The sequence below is a fragment of the Saccostrea cucullata genome, unplaced genomic scaffold (genome assembly GCF_032062105.1).
Source record: "Saccostrea cucullata isolate Sc308-1 unplaced genomic scaffold, CSIRO_AGI_Scuc_v1 ctg32, whole genome shotgun sequence".
Taxonomy (NCBI): Eukaryota; Metazoa; Mollusca; class Bivalvia; order Ostreida; family Ostreidae; genus Saccostrea; species Saccostrea cuccullata.
In genome coordinates this window covers 11,360-31,236 of record NW_026931074.1, presented here as the reverse complement: position 1 = coordinate 31,236, position 19,877 = coordinate 11,360, and the positions used below count along the sequence as shown (strand labels likewise).

Genomic DNA, 19,877 nt, shown 5'->3' with positions numbered 1-19,877 from the left:
CAGTCCCACAGATATTTAAGTGGGCCGTACCATTCCACAGCGACAGGGGGAGGTCCCTCATGCAGTAAGATGCACATGCTAGGGAGAGTTGACTGTATGGATTGTGGGAGCTACTGCGTTTGTCATTATTGATCCTGCTGTAATGTCATTAGCTGTCTTCTCTGTGGAGTGCTCTCAGCAATTAATGGAGCAAAAACGGTCATGCTTCAGTGCATTGAAAATAAATATCTAAGATAGAGTCAGCAGATGTTTACCGGGAAACTGGAGGATTGATTTAACCAAATGTCAGCTGTGATCCATTAGAATCAGCTGTACACCTGGATCCTCTCCTGAAGTAGCAGTTGGGGTGGGGGGGGGGGGGGGCTGAAACCTTTCCAACCCCTCATCAAATCAGAATAAACAAAAACTCACCCAAATTATCACTAATTAGTACATGAGTACTCTATTCTCACTTACACATTCTTTATGGATAATCTCATTCACACTCCCTAACAAATCCTCACATTATAGTATATATATCTCACACTTAGATGTAATTTAATGAGGCAACCCAAACATAAATTGTAGACTTGAAGCAACATGTATGAAAATGATGCACTGTATTTTATTAAAAATTTTCACTATTCTTTTTAACCATCAATTCCCAATACATGTAAAATGTGATTGATACCAAAAAAGAGAAGCTCACCCCCGCCGTAAAATTTGGGTGTATAACTTTTGAATGGATGGGGCTATATATGACATTCATAATTTCACAAGTGTATTTCTTTTGACAAGACTTAATTGCTTGCAAATGGACTTGCTTAAAAAACTTTAACCTGGTCACTCATCTTGAAAATATAGGTCAGACCCAGCATCCAAAGCAAGTCTGATAGTGTCCATACCTTGATGCATCATCCATGCCAGTTTGGTCCTGACAGGGCTTATAGTTACTAGTTTCTAGTTGAAGTAAGCTTATTTTCAGCATTACGAGTATCTGTGAAATTTTCAATAATCTGACATCAGTTTTTATGAAATTTTTGGTGTCTAATATGTAAAAGTCAATTACTGTAAAGGCCAAAAAAATAACATTTCATGATACTGGTAATATGTACGGCCCATTAAGGAACATAATGGAATTTAATGTTTGGACTGGATTGATGACATTACTTATAGTAAAGGGTATACAACCATGAAAAATATTTAAAAAGAAAACTTATTTTCAGAAAGATAGAAATCTTGTTATGGTTGTTCAAGAAGTGGTTGACAATAATGGGGTTTATCCAATATGGATAAACCTGGTTATTTCGTGCAGCTTAATGTTTTACATGCAAAGATAGATAACTCTTAGTTTCTTAACATTGAACGTCATAAATCATCGGGCTCGGTGCTTAAAAAAAATCTTGATATTTCTTGTATGCGCATGTCTTCTAGAATATTCCTTTTGAATCTGTAAATTGAACGAAGCAGACGCAAAGATTTTTTAAAAGAATTAATCGATCATCATCTGTTGATTTATTGTCAAATACAAGTAAATATGTTACGTGTATCAAGAGCTTCGAAGGCCAGAAGACCTTATTTCAGAGAAATCACAAGAAGTTCCGTATCCAGACCTAAAACATAGAGAAGGCCTAGCTGTAGAAACTCATGCAGTTCTGAACATGATGTCGCCATTGTCGAGCAGGCACCTGACTCAGAGTCACTGTAACTTCCTTAGTTTACCTGTTACCTGCTAATTCAGCTCAACATAATCGAGGTACAGTTTAATTTGACCCAAATCCTTTTATTAATTATCATATTTTTAATTTTTACGAATTTCCATACAATGCAACATTCAAATGACGTCATATTTGTTATCAAAGGGAACCCTATGCATGTTTTTCACAAAATATGATACCTTTTTTCCACCATTGCTATTTGCCAAAACCAATATCGAGTGTTTTGTGTATTTCTGCACATTTGGGAATTTGCCTAAATCTAATGCACGTGTATCCGTCGTGGTTTAAACCAGAATTACAAACTTGATTTAAAAAACCAAAACCCTGCATAAATAGTCTATAAACTATCCATCTAGGCTTCACATAGTAATAATTTGGGATTTCCATCGTTCGTTATGTTTTCTACGGTGATCTAGTAATGCCATTTTTATATAATTTTCAATGAAAATATCGGGGTTTGTTAAAAAAAAAAAAAAAAAACTCGTCCCATTACATGTGTACATAAACATTTAATTTCTTTAAATATACACTAAATTATACATGTACATAGAATTAATTTTTTAATAACTGAATTAATCGAATATTTAAACGTTTAACAATATTTTGTTTTTCTAAACGACTCCCAAAATGATTAAATAAATAAATAAAAATAAGGTATTCTAGACTTATTGATTTGTAATTAATATTAATTTTATTTCTTGGGAATTTTAATTGTAGGACACGTCACACCATTTCCTAGTCGTGTATGGCAGGAATAATCTATAAAATTAATGCACTTCAATTTTATTTAGATAGTTCAATGGTTACGTGTGGTGTTTAGTAAACATTGGTCTTGCCCACATTGAGCGGTTGACTGGCCTGAGGAGTAATGCAGGGATATCGCCTTCCTAGAAATTGTATCTGTTGTACTAAGGATTATGATCTGGGCTGAAAGTTTAAATTAAATTAAAAAAAAAAAAAAAAAAAAAAAAAAAAAAAGAGAAACTTCATATTGACAATTTTTCTTTGGTTTATAGCAATTTAATCACAAATCATCCAAAAAAAGAATTATGGCATTAGTCGGGATGTTAGTTATGCAGATTTTTTAAGTTTAATGTACATTTAAAAGCAACATATACAAGGTATATTATAAAATAATGATAATAAATAAATTCCATATACTATTTCTCGGTTTATGTGGACCAGGTTTCATTACAGTACCTTTTACCTCCATGTACATGTACCTATTCAGTTTTGCATCTAACTATTTAGGAGCCAGCTGTAGCCAGTCTCCTTCAAACTGGTGTATCTCAAAATACAGAAAGCAAAAGTCTTTTTTCGATTTCAGGCAACAGGTATCATTTCAGCAGATCTGGTCCCCTCCTTTTGATCATATGATTAATTTTATAGCATATATATGTCAGAGTATTATGGCTTTTCTACCGTCAAATGTTATTTATCAGGAATCAGTTTTGTCATCAACTTGCATGGTTGACAGAATCCAATCGATTCATTTATTATTAATAAGATATGGGTTGGTTACAAGAGATGTAATAACTAATGCGTCTCAGGATATAAGAAAACTATTATATTACCTATGTTGGATAACATTGTCAGTGTTTTGCCAGATTTGTGTTCTGATTTTGAAGCTGCTTTATTTAAGTCTGCTTTTACATGATTTTGAAGCTGCTTTATTTAAGTTTGCTTTTACATGATTTTGAAGCGGCTTCATTTAAGTCTGCTTTTACATGAGCTTTCTTTGCATTACTAAAAGTGAGTAAAATAGTGGCTTTGGGTATCAAGCATATAATTGTCTCTTGTGATACCATTCAAGTTTTTTGTTACAACATTTTAGACTGGCCAAACTGGTTCGGGAACATGTTTGCATTTTGAAAAATATTACAATATGATTGTTTCAATCTTTGCAGAATTTTGCTGTATTATGTACAAATATTGATAGGGCGTCTCAATTTTCACATTTAAACTCGAAACCCTTATCCCAATATCAGTTTCCGTCCATCTTAAGGTATTCAATGTATAATGAAGGGATTTTCGACAATTTTAGATAAAGATAAAAGTGAAATGAACCAAAATTCGCTAGACTAATAACATGTACAGAGACGGTCATTTTGCACATTGAAAGTTTCTAAGAGTTACCTGGCCTTGATTAAAAAAAAAAAAAAATTATTTATCTAAATTTCTTCGGTATTATTCACTTTATATCATATTTTAATAAACAAACAAACGCATATTTTCATCAAGAGATAATACTCGGATTAGTTTGAAATTCAGATTACTTCTTAAAATATCTTTCAAACACATATGCGCTGTCCATAGACTTTAATATTAAAATCAAGGTGCAATTAATTGGTTAGTAATCAACATGTAAATTCCTTGTTGGAACATTTTCGTTTGACAACATCTTCAAATTATGACTAAAATATTGCCGACTTGGCGTAGAACAATAAAAATTAATCAATCAAAATATTTTGCTACCATGATTTAAAATATTGGACTATTTATTTCTTAGGTACAAAATATGGTCGTTATACATTGTATAAACTTTAAACAAAGCTTTGCAGTTTTTGAATATTCAGTCAACTGAAGTTAAGACGTACTGATTTTTCACATTGGGGTTGCAACCCACTTGTATACAAAAGTGTTTACAGAGGAAAATATTACGCAGATCGGAAGGTGGCAGTTGGGCGCCAGGGCTGTGTATTGAGCAAAATTAAAAAAAAAATTAGATACGATACGATACAATAATTTTTTTTTTCTAAAGATATATGCGATATATTGGATTCTATTACAAGTCAATCATAAAAGGCTTATAAATCATTTAACATATGAATTTCATAAAAATTAAGTGTTTCATTGTCATTACAACTTAAACCTCAAATTAAAACTTTTAATGACTATCAAATCAAAACTTTTAATGACTGTAAAATCAACATTTTAAATTAAAATTGTCTATGCTTTAGTAATAATTCTAAAAACTGTGTTATTGCCTTAAAAAATTGAATGATTATTTAACAGATTTAATTAGTGAAATATGATCTTTGGTGATTGAAGTTCCAATCTTTTTAACAGAATTAGAAGAAAAAATGCCTGTCCGATACGTATTGGAAGTAAATTTTCGATACGATATGTTTCTTGTATATTGATACGTGTCGATAAATTGATAGAACCCTACAGTCAGCAGCCTGCAAATCTTACATAAGACCATTGTTGTAAATTTACCTTCTGTTTATATATATGTTTTATATTATGACACAACTTTGAAATTCAAATGTTGCTTTGACATTTACTTAGTATTCCCACAAACTTTTATTACATATATGGTCACATATTTTGCCTCAAAATAATTGATAAATTGCCTTGCAAATTTAGAATGACAGAAGTGTAGACATAGGATTAATAGTGCATGTGCTACATTTGTGGTAAGTAAGTTTAAGGGTCGTGGTGCATCAATCAGTTATCCACATATTAGGACGCATTGCAAGGGAGATACTGGAGTTTTTCAGATTTGGGAAACAATTTTATTTATACTTTGAGAAATGATATCAATTGTGTAATTTTGTTTTGTGAACATTTCTGCGATGCTTGTCATGAGCCCCATTGTGTGCGAGTTGCACATTTATCATTTTCAATGCAATTTGCATTAATTTTCAAATTTCAATCTTAAGGCGCAATTTGTGCCTTTCACTTACCAATTTGGTTATTTGGTGCGATTTGTACCTAATTTATGCACGATTTGTGCTTTTATTGTTGATCTGGGTGCCAATTTTAGTTTGAGACGGATGGGTCATGCGACTATGTCCCTTGACCCATTTGGCTTAATACATATATTTTGGTACGATTTGTACCTAATTTGTGCACGATTTGTGCTGTTGTTACTTTGGGCCGCAAAATTGCCGCCCCAATTTTAGTTTGTGGCGGATGGGTCACGTGACTTTGTCCCTTGACCCATTTGGCATAATTTTGCAAAGAATGCTGTCTCCGGGGGGTACTGTTTTTTCCAGACTCCTTGGATCAAGGTGGTATTTCTCTTGCTCATCATCTATATTCATTTACCTATGCTGCCATATAATCATAATGATCGGCGCATACATTGTGTTATATCTAATTTATTATTAAATGGCCATGACAAGCACGCCAAAACAAATAAAGTCTTCTTTTTATTGACTGTATTTTCAGACTTCGTAAACCTTTTACTGGGGTTAATCTGATCAAGTTTGTTTCTGTTATTGTCTTGGTCCATGTCACGAAATAATGGGGTTTATCCAATATGGATAAACCTGGTTATTTCGTGCAGCTTAATGTTTTACATGCAAAGATAGATAACTCTTAGTTTCTTAACATTGAACGTCATAAATCATCGGGCTCGGTGCTTAAAAAAAATCTTGATATTTCTTGTATGCGCATGTCTTCTAGAATATTCCTTTTGAATCTGTAAATTGAACGAAGCAGACGCAAAGATTTTTTAAAACCCACCCTCCCTCCCCTTAATTTTATATTTTATCCCCCTTTAGCACCTCTGCCATTCTTCTAATGCATTTTCATTACAACTGGGTTTTTTTTCCGGTTGTTTTTTCGTTTTCTTTTAATTTCTCGTTTCAGCGTCATGGCATGGATCGAATCTTGAATAGGATCCACCAGCTTGTTGATGTGCTTTGCGGACCTTCGATGTTGATGTGCTTTGCGGACCTTCAATGTTCCAGTTGCGTGTGGCTATTGACTTTGTTAGGCATAATTTTGCAAAGAATGCTGTCTCCGGGGGGTACTGTTTTTTCCAGACTCCTTGGATCAAGGTGGTATTTCTCTTGCTCATCATCTATATTCATTTACCTATGCTGCCATATAATCATAATGATCGGCGCATACATTGTGTTATATCTAATTTATTATTAAATGGCCATGACAAGCACGCCAAAACAAATAAAGTCTTCTTTTTATTGACTGTATTTTCAGACTTCGTAAACCTTTTACTGGGGTTAATCTGATCAAGTTTGTTTCTGTTATTGTCTTGGTCCAATGTCACGAAATAACTGTATGAAAAGTAACTGAAAAGAGAATTAGTCGAAATGGTTAGAATAGATTCGGAAAGACCACCCCTCAACCAATGCATATCAAAGAGAACCAGATATGACGGTATTTAATGAGACTTCATTTATTTTTAGTTTGGTTTCAAAATATGTGTAACAGCTATCTTCTTAAACTCCATCAAAAATACATTATGCTTGCTGGAAAACATTTTAGATCATCCAGAAGGATTTAGTAACAATGCTAAAAGTCCATTACACAAGGATGGCCAAAAAAATTAACCTTTTACATTTCACTTTGGTAGTCATGAATTTCATTAAATGAGATATCAGATTGAAATTTATAATGTTCAACCCAAGTCCTTCAATACTTCAAAGGTAAACAGCCAATATTTCAGAAGATTGTGCTGAATTTTCTAGTAATGTGCAAAGTCTCATATTAATTAAATGGGACAACCTTCTGTTTTTTGAAGCAAATAAAACCAAAGGCATAAAGGGCTTGAGAGTCATCTGACTCAACTCACACTCTTTTCTCAACTTTGAGAGATATACAAAGATGATATTTTAAAGGATGATAAATGTAGTGTTTTGTCATACAGACAGTTGTACAGACAATGATTGAGATATAAGTATGACACTGACCAGATCTGTTTATTGTCATACAGACAGTTAGACAGACAATGATTGAGATATAAGTATGACACTGACCAGATCTGTTTATTGTCATACGGACAGTTAGACAGACAATGATTGAGATATAGGTATGACACTAACCAGATCTGTTTCCTGTCATACAGACAGTCAGACAGACAATGATTGAGATATAAGTATGACACTGACTGCTTTCCTGTCATACAGACAGTCAGACAGACAATGATTGAGATATAAGTATGACACTAACCAGATCTGTTTCCTGTCATACAGATCAGACAGACAATGATTGAGATATAAGTATGACACTGACCAGACCGGTTTCCTGTCATACAGACAGTTAGACAGACAATGATTGAGATATAAAAATGACACTGACCAGATCTGTTTCCTGTCATACAAACAGATAGACAGACAATGATTGAGATATAAGTATGACACTGATCGGATCTGTTTCCTGTCATACAAACAGTTAGACAGACAATGATTGAGATATAAAAATGACACTGACCAGATCTGTTTCCTGTCATACAAACAGACAGACAACAATTGAGATATAAGTATGACACTGATCGGATCTGTTTCCTGTCATACAAACAGTTAGACAGACAATGATTGAGATATAAAAATGACACTGACCAGATCTGTTTCCTGTCATACAGATACACAGACAGACAATGACTGAGATATAAGTATGACACTGACCAGATCTGTTTCCTGTCATACAGACAGTTAGACAGACAATGATTGAGATATAAGTATGACACTGACCAACCAGTTTCCTGTCATACCAACAGTAAGACAGGCAATGATTGAGATATAAGTATGACACTGACCAGACCTGTTTCCTGTCATACAGATACACAGACAGACAATGATTGAGATATAAGTATGACACTGACCAGATCTGTTTCCTGACATACAGACAGTTAGACAGACAATGACTGAGATATAAGTATGACACTGACCAGACCTGTTTCCTGTCATACAAACAGACAGACAATGATTGAGATATAAGTATGACACTGACCAACCAGTTTCCTGTCATACCGACAGTTAGACAGGCAATGATTGAGATATAAGTATGACACTGACCAGACCTGTTTCCTGTCATACAGACAGATAGACAGACAATGATTGAGATATAAGTATGACACTGACCAGATCTGTTTATTGTCATACAGACAGATAGACAGACAATGATTGAGATATAAGTATGACACTGACCAGATCTGTTTCCTGTCATACAGACAGTTAGACAGACAATGATTGAGATATAAGTATGACACTGACCAGACCTGTCTCCTGTCATACAGACAGATAGACAGACAATGATTGAGATATAAGTATGACACTGACCAGATCTGTTTATTGTCATACGGACAGTTAGACAGACAATGATTGAGATATAAGTATGACACTGACCAGACCTGTTTCCTGTCATACAGACAGATAGACAGACAATGATTGAGATATAAGTATGACACTGATCAGATCTGTTTCCTGTCATACAGACAGATAGACAGACAATGATTGAGATATAAGTATGACACTGACCAGATCTGTTTATTGTCATACAGACAGATAGACAGACAATGATTGAGATATAAGTATGACACTGATCAGATCTGTTTCCTGTCATACAGACAGATAGACAGACAATGATTGAGATATAAGTATGACACTGACCAGATCTGTTTCCTGTCATACAGACAGATAGACAGACAATGATTGAGATATAAGTATGACACTGACCAGACCTGTTTCCTGTCATACAGACAGATAGACAGACAATGATTGAGATATAAGTATGACACTGACCAGATCTATTTCCTGTCATACAGACAGATAGACAGACAATGATTGAGATATAAGTATGACACTGACCAGATCTATTTCCTGTCATACAGACAGATAGACAGACAATGACTGAGATATAAGTATGACACTGACCAGACCTGTTTCCTGTCATACAGACAGTTAGACAGACAATGATTGAGATATAAGTATGACACTGACCAGACCTGTTTCCTGTCATACAGACAGTTAGACAGACAATGATTGAGATATAAGTATGACACTGACCAGATCTGTTTCCTGTCATACAGACAGATAGACAGACAATGATTGAGATATAAGTATGACACTGATCAGATCTGTTTCCTGACATACAGACAGATAGACAGACAATGATTGAGATATAAGTATGACACTGATCGGATCTGTTTCCTGTCATACAAACAGTTAGACAGACAATGACTGCGATATAAGTATGACACTATAACCATATCTGTTTCCTGTCATACAGACAGATAGACAGACAATGACTGAGATATAAGTATGACACTGATCGGATCTGTTTCCTGTCATACAAACAGTTAGACAGACAATGACTGAGATATAAGTATGGCACTGACCAGATCTGTTTCCTGTCATACAGACAGTTAGACAGCAATGATTGAGATATAAGTATGACACTGACCAGATCTGTTTCCTGTCATAAAGACAGTTAGACAGACAATGATTGAGATATGTATGACACTGAATGGACCGGTGTTCTGACATACAGACAGATAGACAGACAATGATTGAGATATAAGTATGACACTGACCAGACCTGTTTCCTGACATACAGATACACAGACAGACAATGACTGAGATATAAGTATGACACTGACCAGACCTGTTTCCTGTCATACAGACAGTTAGACAGACAATGATTGAGATATGTATGACACTGAATGGACCGGTGTTCTGACATACAGACAGATAGACAGACAATGATTGAGATATAAGTATGACACTGAATGGACCGGTGTTCTGACATACAGACAGATAGACAGACAATGATTGAGATATAAGTATGGCACTGACCAGATCTGTTTCCTGTCATACAGACAGTTAGACAGCAATGATTGAGATATAAGTATGACACTGACCAGATCTGTTTCCTGTCATACAGACAGATAGACAGACGACAATGATTGAGATATAAGTATGACACTGACTGGAACGTGTCCTGACATACAGACAGATAGACAGACAATGATTGAGATATAAGTATGACACTGACCAGATCTGTTTCCTGACATACAGACAGATAGACAGACAATGATTGAGATATAAGTATGACACTGACTGGACCGGTGTTCTGACATACAGACAGATAGACAGACAATGATTGAGATATAAGTATGACACTGACCAGATCTGTTTCCTGTCATACAGACAGATAGACAGACAATGATTGAGATATAAGTATGACACTGACCAGATCTATTTCCTGTCATACAGACAGATAGACAGACAATGATTGAGATATAAGTATGACACTGAATGGACCGGTGTTCTGACATACAGACAGATAGACAGACAATGATTGAGATATAAGTATGGCACTGACCAGATCTGTTTCCTGTCATACAGACAGATAGACAGACAATGATTGAGATATAAGTATGACACTGACCAGATCTATTTCCTGTCATACAGACAGATAGACAGACAATGATTGAGATATAAGTATGACACTGAATGGACCGGTGTTCTGACATACAGACAGATAGACAGACAATGATTGAGATATAAGTATGACACTGAATGGACCGGTGTTCTGACATACAGACAGTTAGACAGCAATGATTGAGATATAAGTATGACACTGACCAGATCTGTTTCCTGTCATACAGACAGATAGACAATGATTGAGATATAAGTGTGACACTGACCAGACTGATTTCCTGTCACTTGGTCATACTGGTCCAGAATATCATCCAGACTATCCAGAGATTCCTGCAAAGCTGCTTCTCTGAAAAACACAAATATACAGCTACATTAACACCTTATAACTTATCAATATCTGAAAAGAATAAGAGAGGAAATGCTTTTCTTTAGCATATTCATTTCTTTTAATAGACGAGCATCAAAAGAATGCTGGAATTGAAAAGTTGTCATCAGAGTTGTCCCTCTTTCAGCATCACAAGTTATCAAATTCAAAAGGTTAGACCAGATTATGTTTGACTGAACTATAAAAATAGCTTTATGAGCATGCTTTAGCTTTTTCTCTTCTTACCTACTAATTTCTAAAAAATTATTTCCACTTTGTCCAATTAGAATGAACACTAATTACATTAAAACATGCAAATATAAAATGAGTAGACTCTGCTCCTAGCTTACACCAAATGGCTTTAAACTTATTCAAAACTTAATGGATGTCTTACTATACAGTGATGTGATTTATTTTTCTTTACAATTTGAAGCCGTGTTTTTCAGTTTGGTTGTTTTTTTTTATTTTAAACTCAACATAAAAAATTATCAACCTTTCCCTGAATCAATTCTCACTGATTAACAATTAAAGATGACTGTATTTGAATTTTATATCTAACCCTGTTGTCTTTGTAGAAAACAAAAGAAGATTTTGCTCACACATTTCTTCATAAAAGGCCTCAATTGTTACCATTTGTGTCCTGAACACAATCAGGGATTAATCTAAAGGCATATTAACCACCGATATTCATTATTTTTCCCCAAAAGAAACCTCCCCCTGAATATCCCATTTTCCCCTTTTGATGACAGAGTAAAAAATTTCTTTGACAATGATAAACATAAAAACTCAAATAAATTTTTCCTTCCTAAAAAATGGAAATTTAAAGTAAAAATGTTCAGAAGATGTAAAATATGATTTTCATTTGCTAATTTACCCACTCTAAATGATCATAAAAATGATGAAATTCAGTTGGGTCCCCCAATATTATGCTCGCCCTGCACCCTCTGGAGATCTGGAGTGGCCCCCAGCCCTCCTTCTGAATTTCCCAATTTCTCCAGAAAGGGTAGTTTCCCCCAAAACCTAAATTTTATCCCTTACCATGGACTTAAGAATTTTAAACCAACACAAATATATCTGCACTTAGATTTGACAATTTGGATCTCTCATTTCTCAAGAACACCAGCACCATTCTGATTTACTCTTTAGGACTCTTACTCTGAGTTTACTGGATTCTTGTGAACTTTGACCTCATCATGTTCCTGCTGAAACTGTATCCAGGAAGTCACCTTATCATGCTGGAGTGCCATCTGGTGACACATTTCTTGGACTTTTGTTTCATTCTTCACCATAGAAATTCTCTGAAGCTCAGCAAATTTTTTCTTGGCCAAATATCTTCTGATAGCTTTAAAAACAATATTGAATCTCAAAATCTTTGGAAAGGCAGATTATATAACATTAAGAAATTGTTTAACTCATCAAAATTCAGACTGTCAGACATGCTCATTTTTGCTCTTTTATACTTTGAAAATTAATTGAAATACAAAATTTGACTATTGACTTAAAATTTACAAAAATCTATATATGATGACTTTGATTGACAGAGATGACAAATAGGTGTTGGTGTACTGTGGCTTTATCAATATTCTTTGAGCATCAATTTTCGAGGAATTTGTTGTTTAGCAGATCCACAAAATTAAATGTTCATTGACTTAAGAAATATGTTATTCATTTGTATAGGCAATGTTTTTATCCACAAAATTACATATCCTTGAAAACGGTCTTTTTACAAAATACACAAAAATTGCTGCCAATGAAAATTGATAAAACCACAGTATCTGAAAAGGATCTGATCCTGGACTATGATGACCTTGACCTATTTGACCTTGACTAAAATAACCCTCCCATACCTGACTGACAAAGGACAATTTTCTTCTTTACTTCATTGGACACTTGGTCAATTTTCCTTAAATCTTCCTCATGGAAAAACACCTTAGATTTTCCTATCTGTGAAGATTCAAAGATTAAACATAAATTAATAACATTTGAAAATTATATTATTAATCATTACAGAGATTCAAGAGCACAGCACGACAAAGTTTGCATTAATTAAGGTTCAATGACCCTCAGACAAGAGATAACCCTCTTAGCATTTATGGCCAAAAAAAATTCAAATAGGTGATTTCTGTCAATTTTGCATCAAAAGGTAATCTGAAATTGGTTATTATAATTTTAATTTTCATATTTTTTTTATAAAACACCACAAAAGCAAAAAGTTTACAGGTGTAAACAGATTGAGGGATTATTAATCTTGAGAGATATACAAGGAATTAAGTTCATGTGATGCATTTGTCTTTTTATTTATAAAAAACAAAATTTCAATCCCTGTGGGAAAATGCTCCAAGCAATACAAATTTTTGGGGAATATGTCATCTTGTGAACTTTTAAAAAATTTATTTAATATTCATAATTTCCTTTTTAATTTATTTATTTATTTTTATACTTTTCCTTTTTTTTTTTTTTTTTTTTTGGCAAAATAACTAGCTGAAACTTTCTAACAAGTTTATGAAACCCACAGATTTTTTCCAAACAATTCTGATAAATCAGGAACTCCTATACAGACAATAGTTGTGTTACCTTGTGACTGGCAGAGTTTGTATTGAGTCCACAGTAGCGGATGACTTCCTGACATTTCTGTTCGTCGGGGATCATGCTGTGAGGTGGTACAAGGAAGGTCCTCAGTGTCTCATACCTGTCGCCACATAGCAAAATAACTTTAATATAGGTGGCAGATAAGGAAACAAAGTTTCTGTTTTTTAAAACAAAGGAAAAAAATTAAAATAGAATCTTAATCTTCTGTTTTCTTTTCATACTGATTTTTTTACAGCAAGCTACATGACTGATCATATCCAATTTTATATTCTGTGAAGATTCAAAGATTAAACATAAATATTCAAAATTATCATGAAAATTATATTTTAATCATTACAGCAAATTCAAGAGCACAGCACACAAAGTTTGCATTAATTAAGGTTCAATGACCCTCAGACAAGAGATAACCCTCTTAGCATTTATGGCCAAAAAAAATTCAAATAGGTGATTTGAAATCTGTCAATACCCCATCAAAAGGTAATCTGAAATTGGTTATTATAATTTTAATTTTCATATTTTTTTTATAAAACACCACAAAAGCAAAAAGTTTACAAGTGTAAACAAATTGAGGGATTATTAATCTTGAGAGATATACAAGAAATTAAGTTCATGTGATGCATTTGTCTTTTTATTTATAAAAAACAAAATTTCATATATTTCTGTGTAAAATTTGCTTTCCCAGCAATACAAATTTTTGGGGAATATGTCATCTTGTGAATTTTTAAAAAATTTATTCAATATTCATAATTTCCTTTTTTATTTCAGTTTTTTATTTAGTGGTTCTTTATTTTTTTATTTTTTTTTTTTACAAAATAACTAGTGAAACTTTCTAACAAGTTTATGAAACCCACAGATTTTTTCCAAACAATTCTGATAAATCAAGAACTCCTATACTTCCAATAGTTGTGTTACCTTTCTCTGGCAGAGTTTGTATTGAGTCCAAGATTTTCAAAGATTTTTCCTATATATTTCTGTGTAAAACATTGATTCATGCTGTGAGGTGGTACAAGGAAGGTCCTGAGTGTCTCATACCTGTGCTTTCACATAGCAAAATAACTTTAATATGGTGGCAGATAAGGAAACAAAGTTTTTTTTTTAAAACAAAGGAAAAAAATTAAAATAGAATCTTAATCTTCTGTTTTCTTTTCATACTGATTTTTTTACAGCAAGCTACATGACTGATCATATCCAATTTTATATTCTGGAGATAAAGTTTACCGTCAATACAATATTCAAAATTATCATGACAATATCCAACATATAATGTACAGCAAAATTTAAAAAAAAACACTATAACTAAAGAAAAAAGTAAAAGGAATGGTTAAATAGTTAATGAAGTTTTTGGTACTACCAGGTAACTAAAAAGTCACGCAAGTCAGGAGTAGCATTTATGGTGACGCTGCAACTTTTTTTCTATACACAACTTGAAAATCCCTGTACTTGAGTAGAAGTATTCATTGTTAACTGAGCAGTATCTATAATGGTAACCATTTTAATTTCTCCTAATATTTACATTTCTATAAAGTCCCTGAACTTTAGTTGAGAACAATATTCATGGTAACCATATTATTTTCCTTACTTAAGTCAGGAGCAGTATCCACGGTAACCCTGGTTAACCCTGGTTAATGCTTAGTCAGGAACAGTATCCATGGTAACCCTGGTTAATACTTATACTACAAGGAAATCCCTGTACTTGAGTCAGGAACAGTATCCATGGTAACCCTGGTTAATACTTGCACTACTAGGAAATCCCTGAACTTGAGTCAGGAACAGTATCCATGGTAACCCTGGTTAATACTTACACTACTAGGAAATCCCTGAACTTGAGTCAGGAACAGTATCCATGGTAACCCTGGTTAATACTTACATTACTAGGAAATCCCTGAACTTGAGTCAGGAAAGTATCCATGGTAACCCTGGTTAATACTTACACTACTAGGAAATCCCTGAACTTGAGTCAGGAACAGTATCCATGGTAACCCTGGTTAATACTTACACTACTAGGAAATCCCTGAACTTGAGTCAGGAACAGTATCCATGGTTACCCTGGATAATACTTACACTACTAGGAAATCCCTGAACTTGAGTCGGGAGCAGTATCCATGTTTCTTGATCTTGATCGTCTCTGTGATCCCGGTGTACCTCATCTGAGCCAGCACATATTCCGGGACAAAATGGAGGGGTTTCCTGTCAATGTTGGGTCTGATACAGCGTATTATCCGTGGAGTGGCTGTCTGGATCTTTGTCATCAAGTCTGATAAGGAGTTCTAAAATACAGGAATTTGTTCAGGATCAAATTGACATTGGTATTGTGTACTGTAAAGAACTCTTCTAAACTCATCTCATAGATCTTAATTTCTTTTTTTTCACATATATTGATTATACGAGAGTTAATTGATCCAAAAGTAATGTCACTGTGTCTGTATCTTTAATACTTGGCATCATATTATCAAATATAATGTATCAAAAGATGCATAAAAATAAATCTAATCAAAATTGAAAATTTCATTTCATAATGTTTACCGTAATTCATTTTATAGATGTTTAAAACATTAAACATAGGGGTGTTGCCGCGTCACAACTAAATGTCACGTTTTAAAGTGTAGTTTGTTGGAATGAAAAAAGACAGACACATTTAAAAAAGCATCTTAAAAAGCATCTAATCCACCAAACATTTGAAAGACAAAATTTACTACATTTTCTAGTCTTTAATTAAACCAGAAGTCTCTGTCGAGACTGAAGCTCTACTGGTTTGTACTTATAGCAAAGGAAGAGAAAAGTACTTAAGCAGTTGGAAATTGAAACTTTTCAACAGCAATAAACAGAATAATGATCCTTGCTTAAGTCTCTTTATGTTCTTAGTGTAGTCTACTTGCATGCCACATTATATTATAATCAGACTAAAATTGTATTTGGAATAGCATTTTGAGAGTATTTAACAGAAATTTCTATTTTTAATAACCATGGCAACACCATTCATTGAAGTGAAAAACTGATACACAGAATTATGTATCTTAGTGTAGTCTACTTGTGTGCCATTTTGATGAGATTCCCTAGAGTTATATTGAAATCAGACCAAAACTGTAGGAGGAGTAGCATTTTGAAAAAAATTCACAGAAACTTCTATTTTAGTAACCACAGCAACACCGTTCAACAAAATCAAAAACCAATTTAAAGAATTATCTATCTTAGTGTAGTCTACTTGTGTGCCAAGTAATATTGAAATCAGACCAAAACTGTAGGAGAAGTAGCATTTTGATTGAATTTCACAGAAATTTCTATTTTTAGTAACCACGGCAACACCGTTCATCAAAATCAAAAACCGATACACAGAATTATGTATCTTAGTGTAGTCTACTTGTGTGTCAAGTTATATTGAAATCAGACCAAAACTGTAGGAGGAGTAGCATTTTGAAAGAATTTCTAAGAAATTTCTATTTTTAGTAACCACGGCAACATCGTTCATCTAAATCAAAAACCGATATACAGAATTATGTATCTTAGTGTAGTCTACTTGTGTGTCAAGTTATATTGAAATCAGACCAAAACTGTAGGAGGAGTAGCATTTTGAAAGAATTTCTAAGAAATTTCTATTTTTAGTAACCACGGCAACACCATTCATCGAAATCAAAAACCAATACACAGAATTATGTATCTTAGTGTAGTCTACTTGTGTGCCAAGTTATATTGAAATCAGACCAGAACTGTAGGAGGAGTAGCATTTTGAAAGAATTTCTAAGAAATTTCTATTTTTAGTAACCACGGAAACACCGTTCATCGAAATCAAAAACCAATACACAGAATTATGTATCTTAGTGTAGTCTACTTTGTGCCCAAGTTATATCGAAATCTGACCAAAACTGTAGGAGGAGTAGCATTTTGAATGATTTTCACAAAAAATTCTATTTTTAGTAACAACGGCAACACCGTTCATCGAAATCAAAAACCGATACAAAGAATTATGTATCTTAGTGTAGTCTACTTGTGTGCCAAGTTATATTGAAATCTGACCAAAACTGTAGGAAGAGTAGCATTTTGAATGATTTTCACAAAAAATTCTATTTTTAGTAACAACGGCAACAACGTTCATCGAAATCAAAAACTGATACACAGAATTATGTATCTTAGTGTAGTCTACTTGTGTGTCAAGTTATATTGAAATCAGACCAAAACTGTAGGAGGAGTAGCATTTTGAAAGAATTTCTAGGAAATTTCTATTTTTAGTAACCATGGCAACATCGTTCATCGAAATCAAAAACCGATATATAGAATTATGTATCTTAGTGTAGTCTACTTGTGTGCCAAGTTATATTGAAATCTGACCAAAACTGTAGGAGGAGTAGCTTTTTGAATGATTTTCACAAAAAAATTCTATTTTTAGTAACAACGGCAACACCGTTCATCGAAATCAAAAACCGATATACAGAATTATGTATCTTAGTGTAGTCTACTTGTGTGTCAAGTTATACTGAAATCAGACCAAAACTGTAGGAAGAGTAGCATTTTGAAAGAATTTCTAAGAAATTTCTATTTTTAGTAACCACGGCAACACCATTCATCGAAATCAAAAACCGATTCACAGAATTATGTACTTGTATGCCAGGTTATATTGAAATCAGACCAAAACTGTAGGAGGAGTAGCATTTTGAAAGAATTTCTAAAAAATTTCTATTTTTAGTAACCACGGCAACACCATTCATTGAAATCAAAAACCGATATACAGAATTATGTATCTTAGTGTAGTCTACTTGTGTGCCAAGTTATATTTAAATCAGACCAGAACTGTAGGAGGAGTAGCATTTTGAAAGAATTTCACAGAAATTTCTACTTTTAATAACAACGCCAAGACCGTTCGTCGAAATCAAAAACCGATAAACAGAATTATGTATCTTAGTGTAGTCTACTTGTGTATCAAGTTATACTGAAATCAGACCAAAACTGTAGGAGGAGTAGCATTTTGAAAGAATTTCTAAGAAATTTCTATTTTTAGTAACCACGGCAACACCGTTCATCAAAATCAAAAACCGATACACAGAATTATGTATCTTAGTGTAGTCTACTTGTGTGCCAAGTTATCTTGAAATCAGACCAAAACTGTAGGAGGAGTAGCATTTTGAAAGAATTTCTAAGAAATTTCTATTTTTAGTAACAACGACAACACCTTTAATCGAAATCAAAAACCAATACACAGAATTATGAACCTTAGTGTAGTCTACTTGTGTGCCAAGTTATATTGAAATCAGACCAAAACTGTAGGAGGAGTAGCATTTTGAAAAATTGTTTACAGACAGACAGACTTTCAGGACAGACAGACAGACAGACGGACGGAAATGAAACAACTAAGTAGCAAAATATATGAAATATCTTTCAGTATCGCATAAGCTCTTCTGGTCTCTGACCAGTAGAGCTAAAAACACCAATGCACAGAATTATGTATCTTAGTGTAGTCTACTTGTGTGCCAAGTTATACTGAAATCAGACCAAAACTGTAGGAGGAGTAGCATTTTGAAAGAATTTCACAGAAATTTCTATTTTTAGTAACCATGGCAACATTGTTCATTGAAATCAAAAACCGATGCACAGAATTATGTATCTTAGTGTAGTCTACTTGTATGCCAAGTTATATCAAAATCAGACCAAAACTGTAGGAGGAGTAGCATTTTGAAAGAATTTCACAGAAATTTCTACTTTTAGTAACCACGGCAACACCGTTTATCGAAATCAAAAACCGATGCATAGAATTATGTATCTTAGTGTAGTCTACTTGTGTGCCAAGTTATACTGAAATCGTACCAAATCTGTAGAAGGAGTAGCATTTTGAAAGAATTTCAAAGAAATTTCTATTTCTAGTAACCAAGGCAACACCATTCATCGAAATCAAAAACCGATGCACAGAAATTATGTATCTTTGTGTAGTCTACTTGTGTGCCAAGTTATAATGAAATTGGACCAAAACTGTAGGAGGAGTAGCATTTTGAAAGAATTTCACAGAAATTTCTATTTTTAGTAACCACGGCAACACCGTTTATCGAAATTAAAAACCGATGCACAGAATTATGTATCTTAGTGTAGTCTACTTGTGTGCCAAGTTAT

General features: G+C 33.6%; 1 protein-coding gene across 1 annotated transcript in view; it reads right to left on the bottom strand.

Moving 5' to 3' along the window:
- Nucleotides 1–16,229, bottom strand: part of LOC134231334 (serine/arginine repetitive matrix protein 1-like) — a 44,332-nt gene extending 28,103 nt beyond the window's left edge. Inside the window, exons 1-6 of the mRNA XM_062713288.1 lie at nucleotides 16,170–16,229; nucleotides 15,846–16,051; nucleotides 13,770–13,884; nucleotides 13,043–13,139; nucleotides 12,351–12,537; nucleotides 11,098–11,177 (exon numbers count right to left, since the gene is read on the bottom strand). Of these exons, the coding sequence (XP_062569272.1) occupies nucleotides 11,098–11,177; nucleotides 12,351–12,537; nucleotides 13,043–13,139; nucleotides 13,770–13,884; nucleotides 15,846–16,051; nucleotides 16,170–16,229 (745 nt within the window). The remainder of the gene's footprint in view (nucleotides 1–11,097; nucleotides 11,178–12,350; nucleotides 12,538–13,042; nucleotides 13,140–13,769; nucleotides 13,885–15,845; nucleotides 16,052–16,169) is intronic.
- Between the last annotated feature and the right edge of the window lie 3,648 nt (nucleotides 16,230–19,877).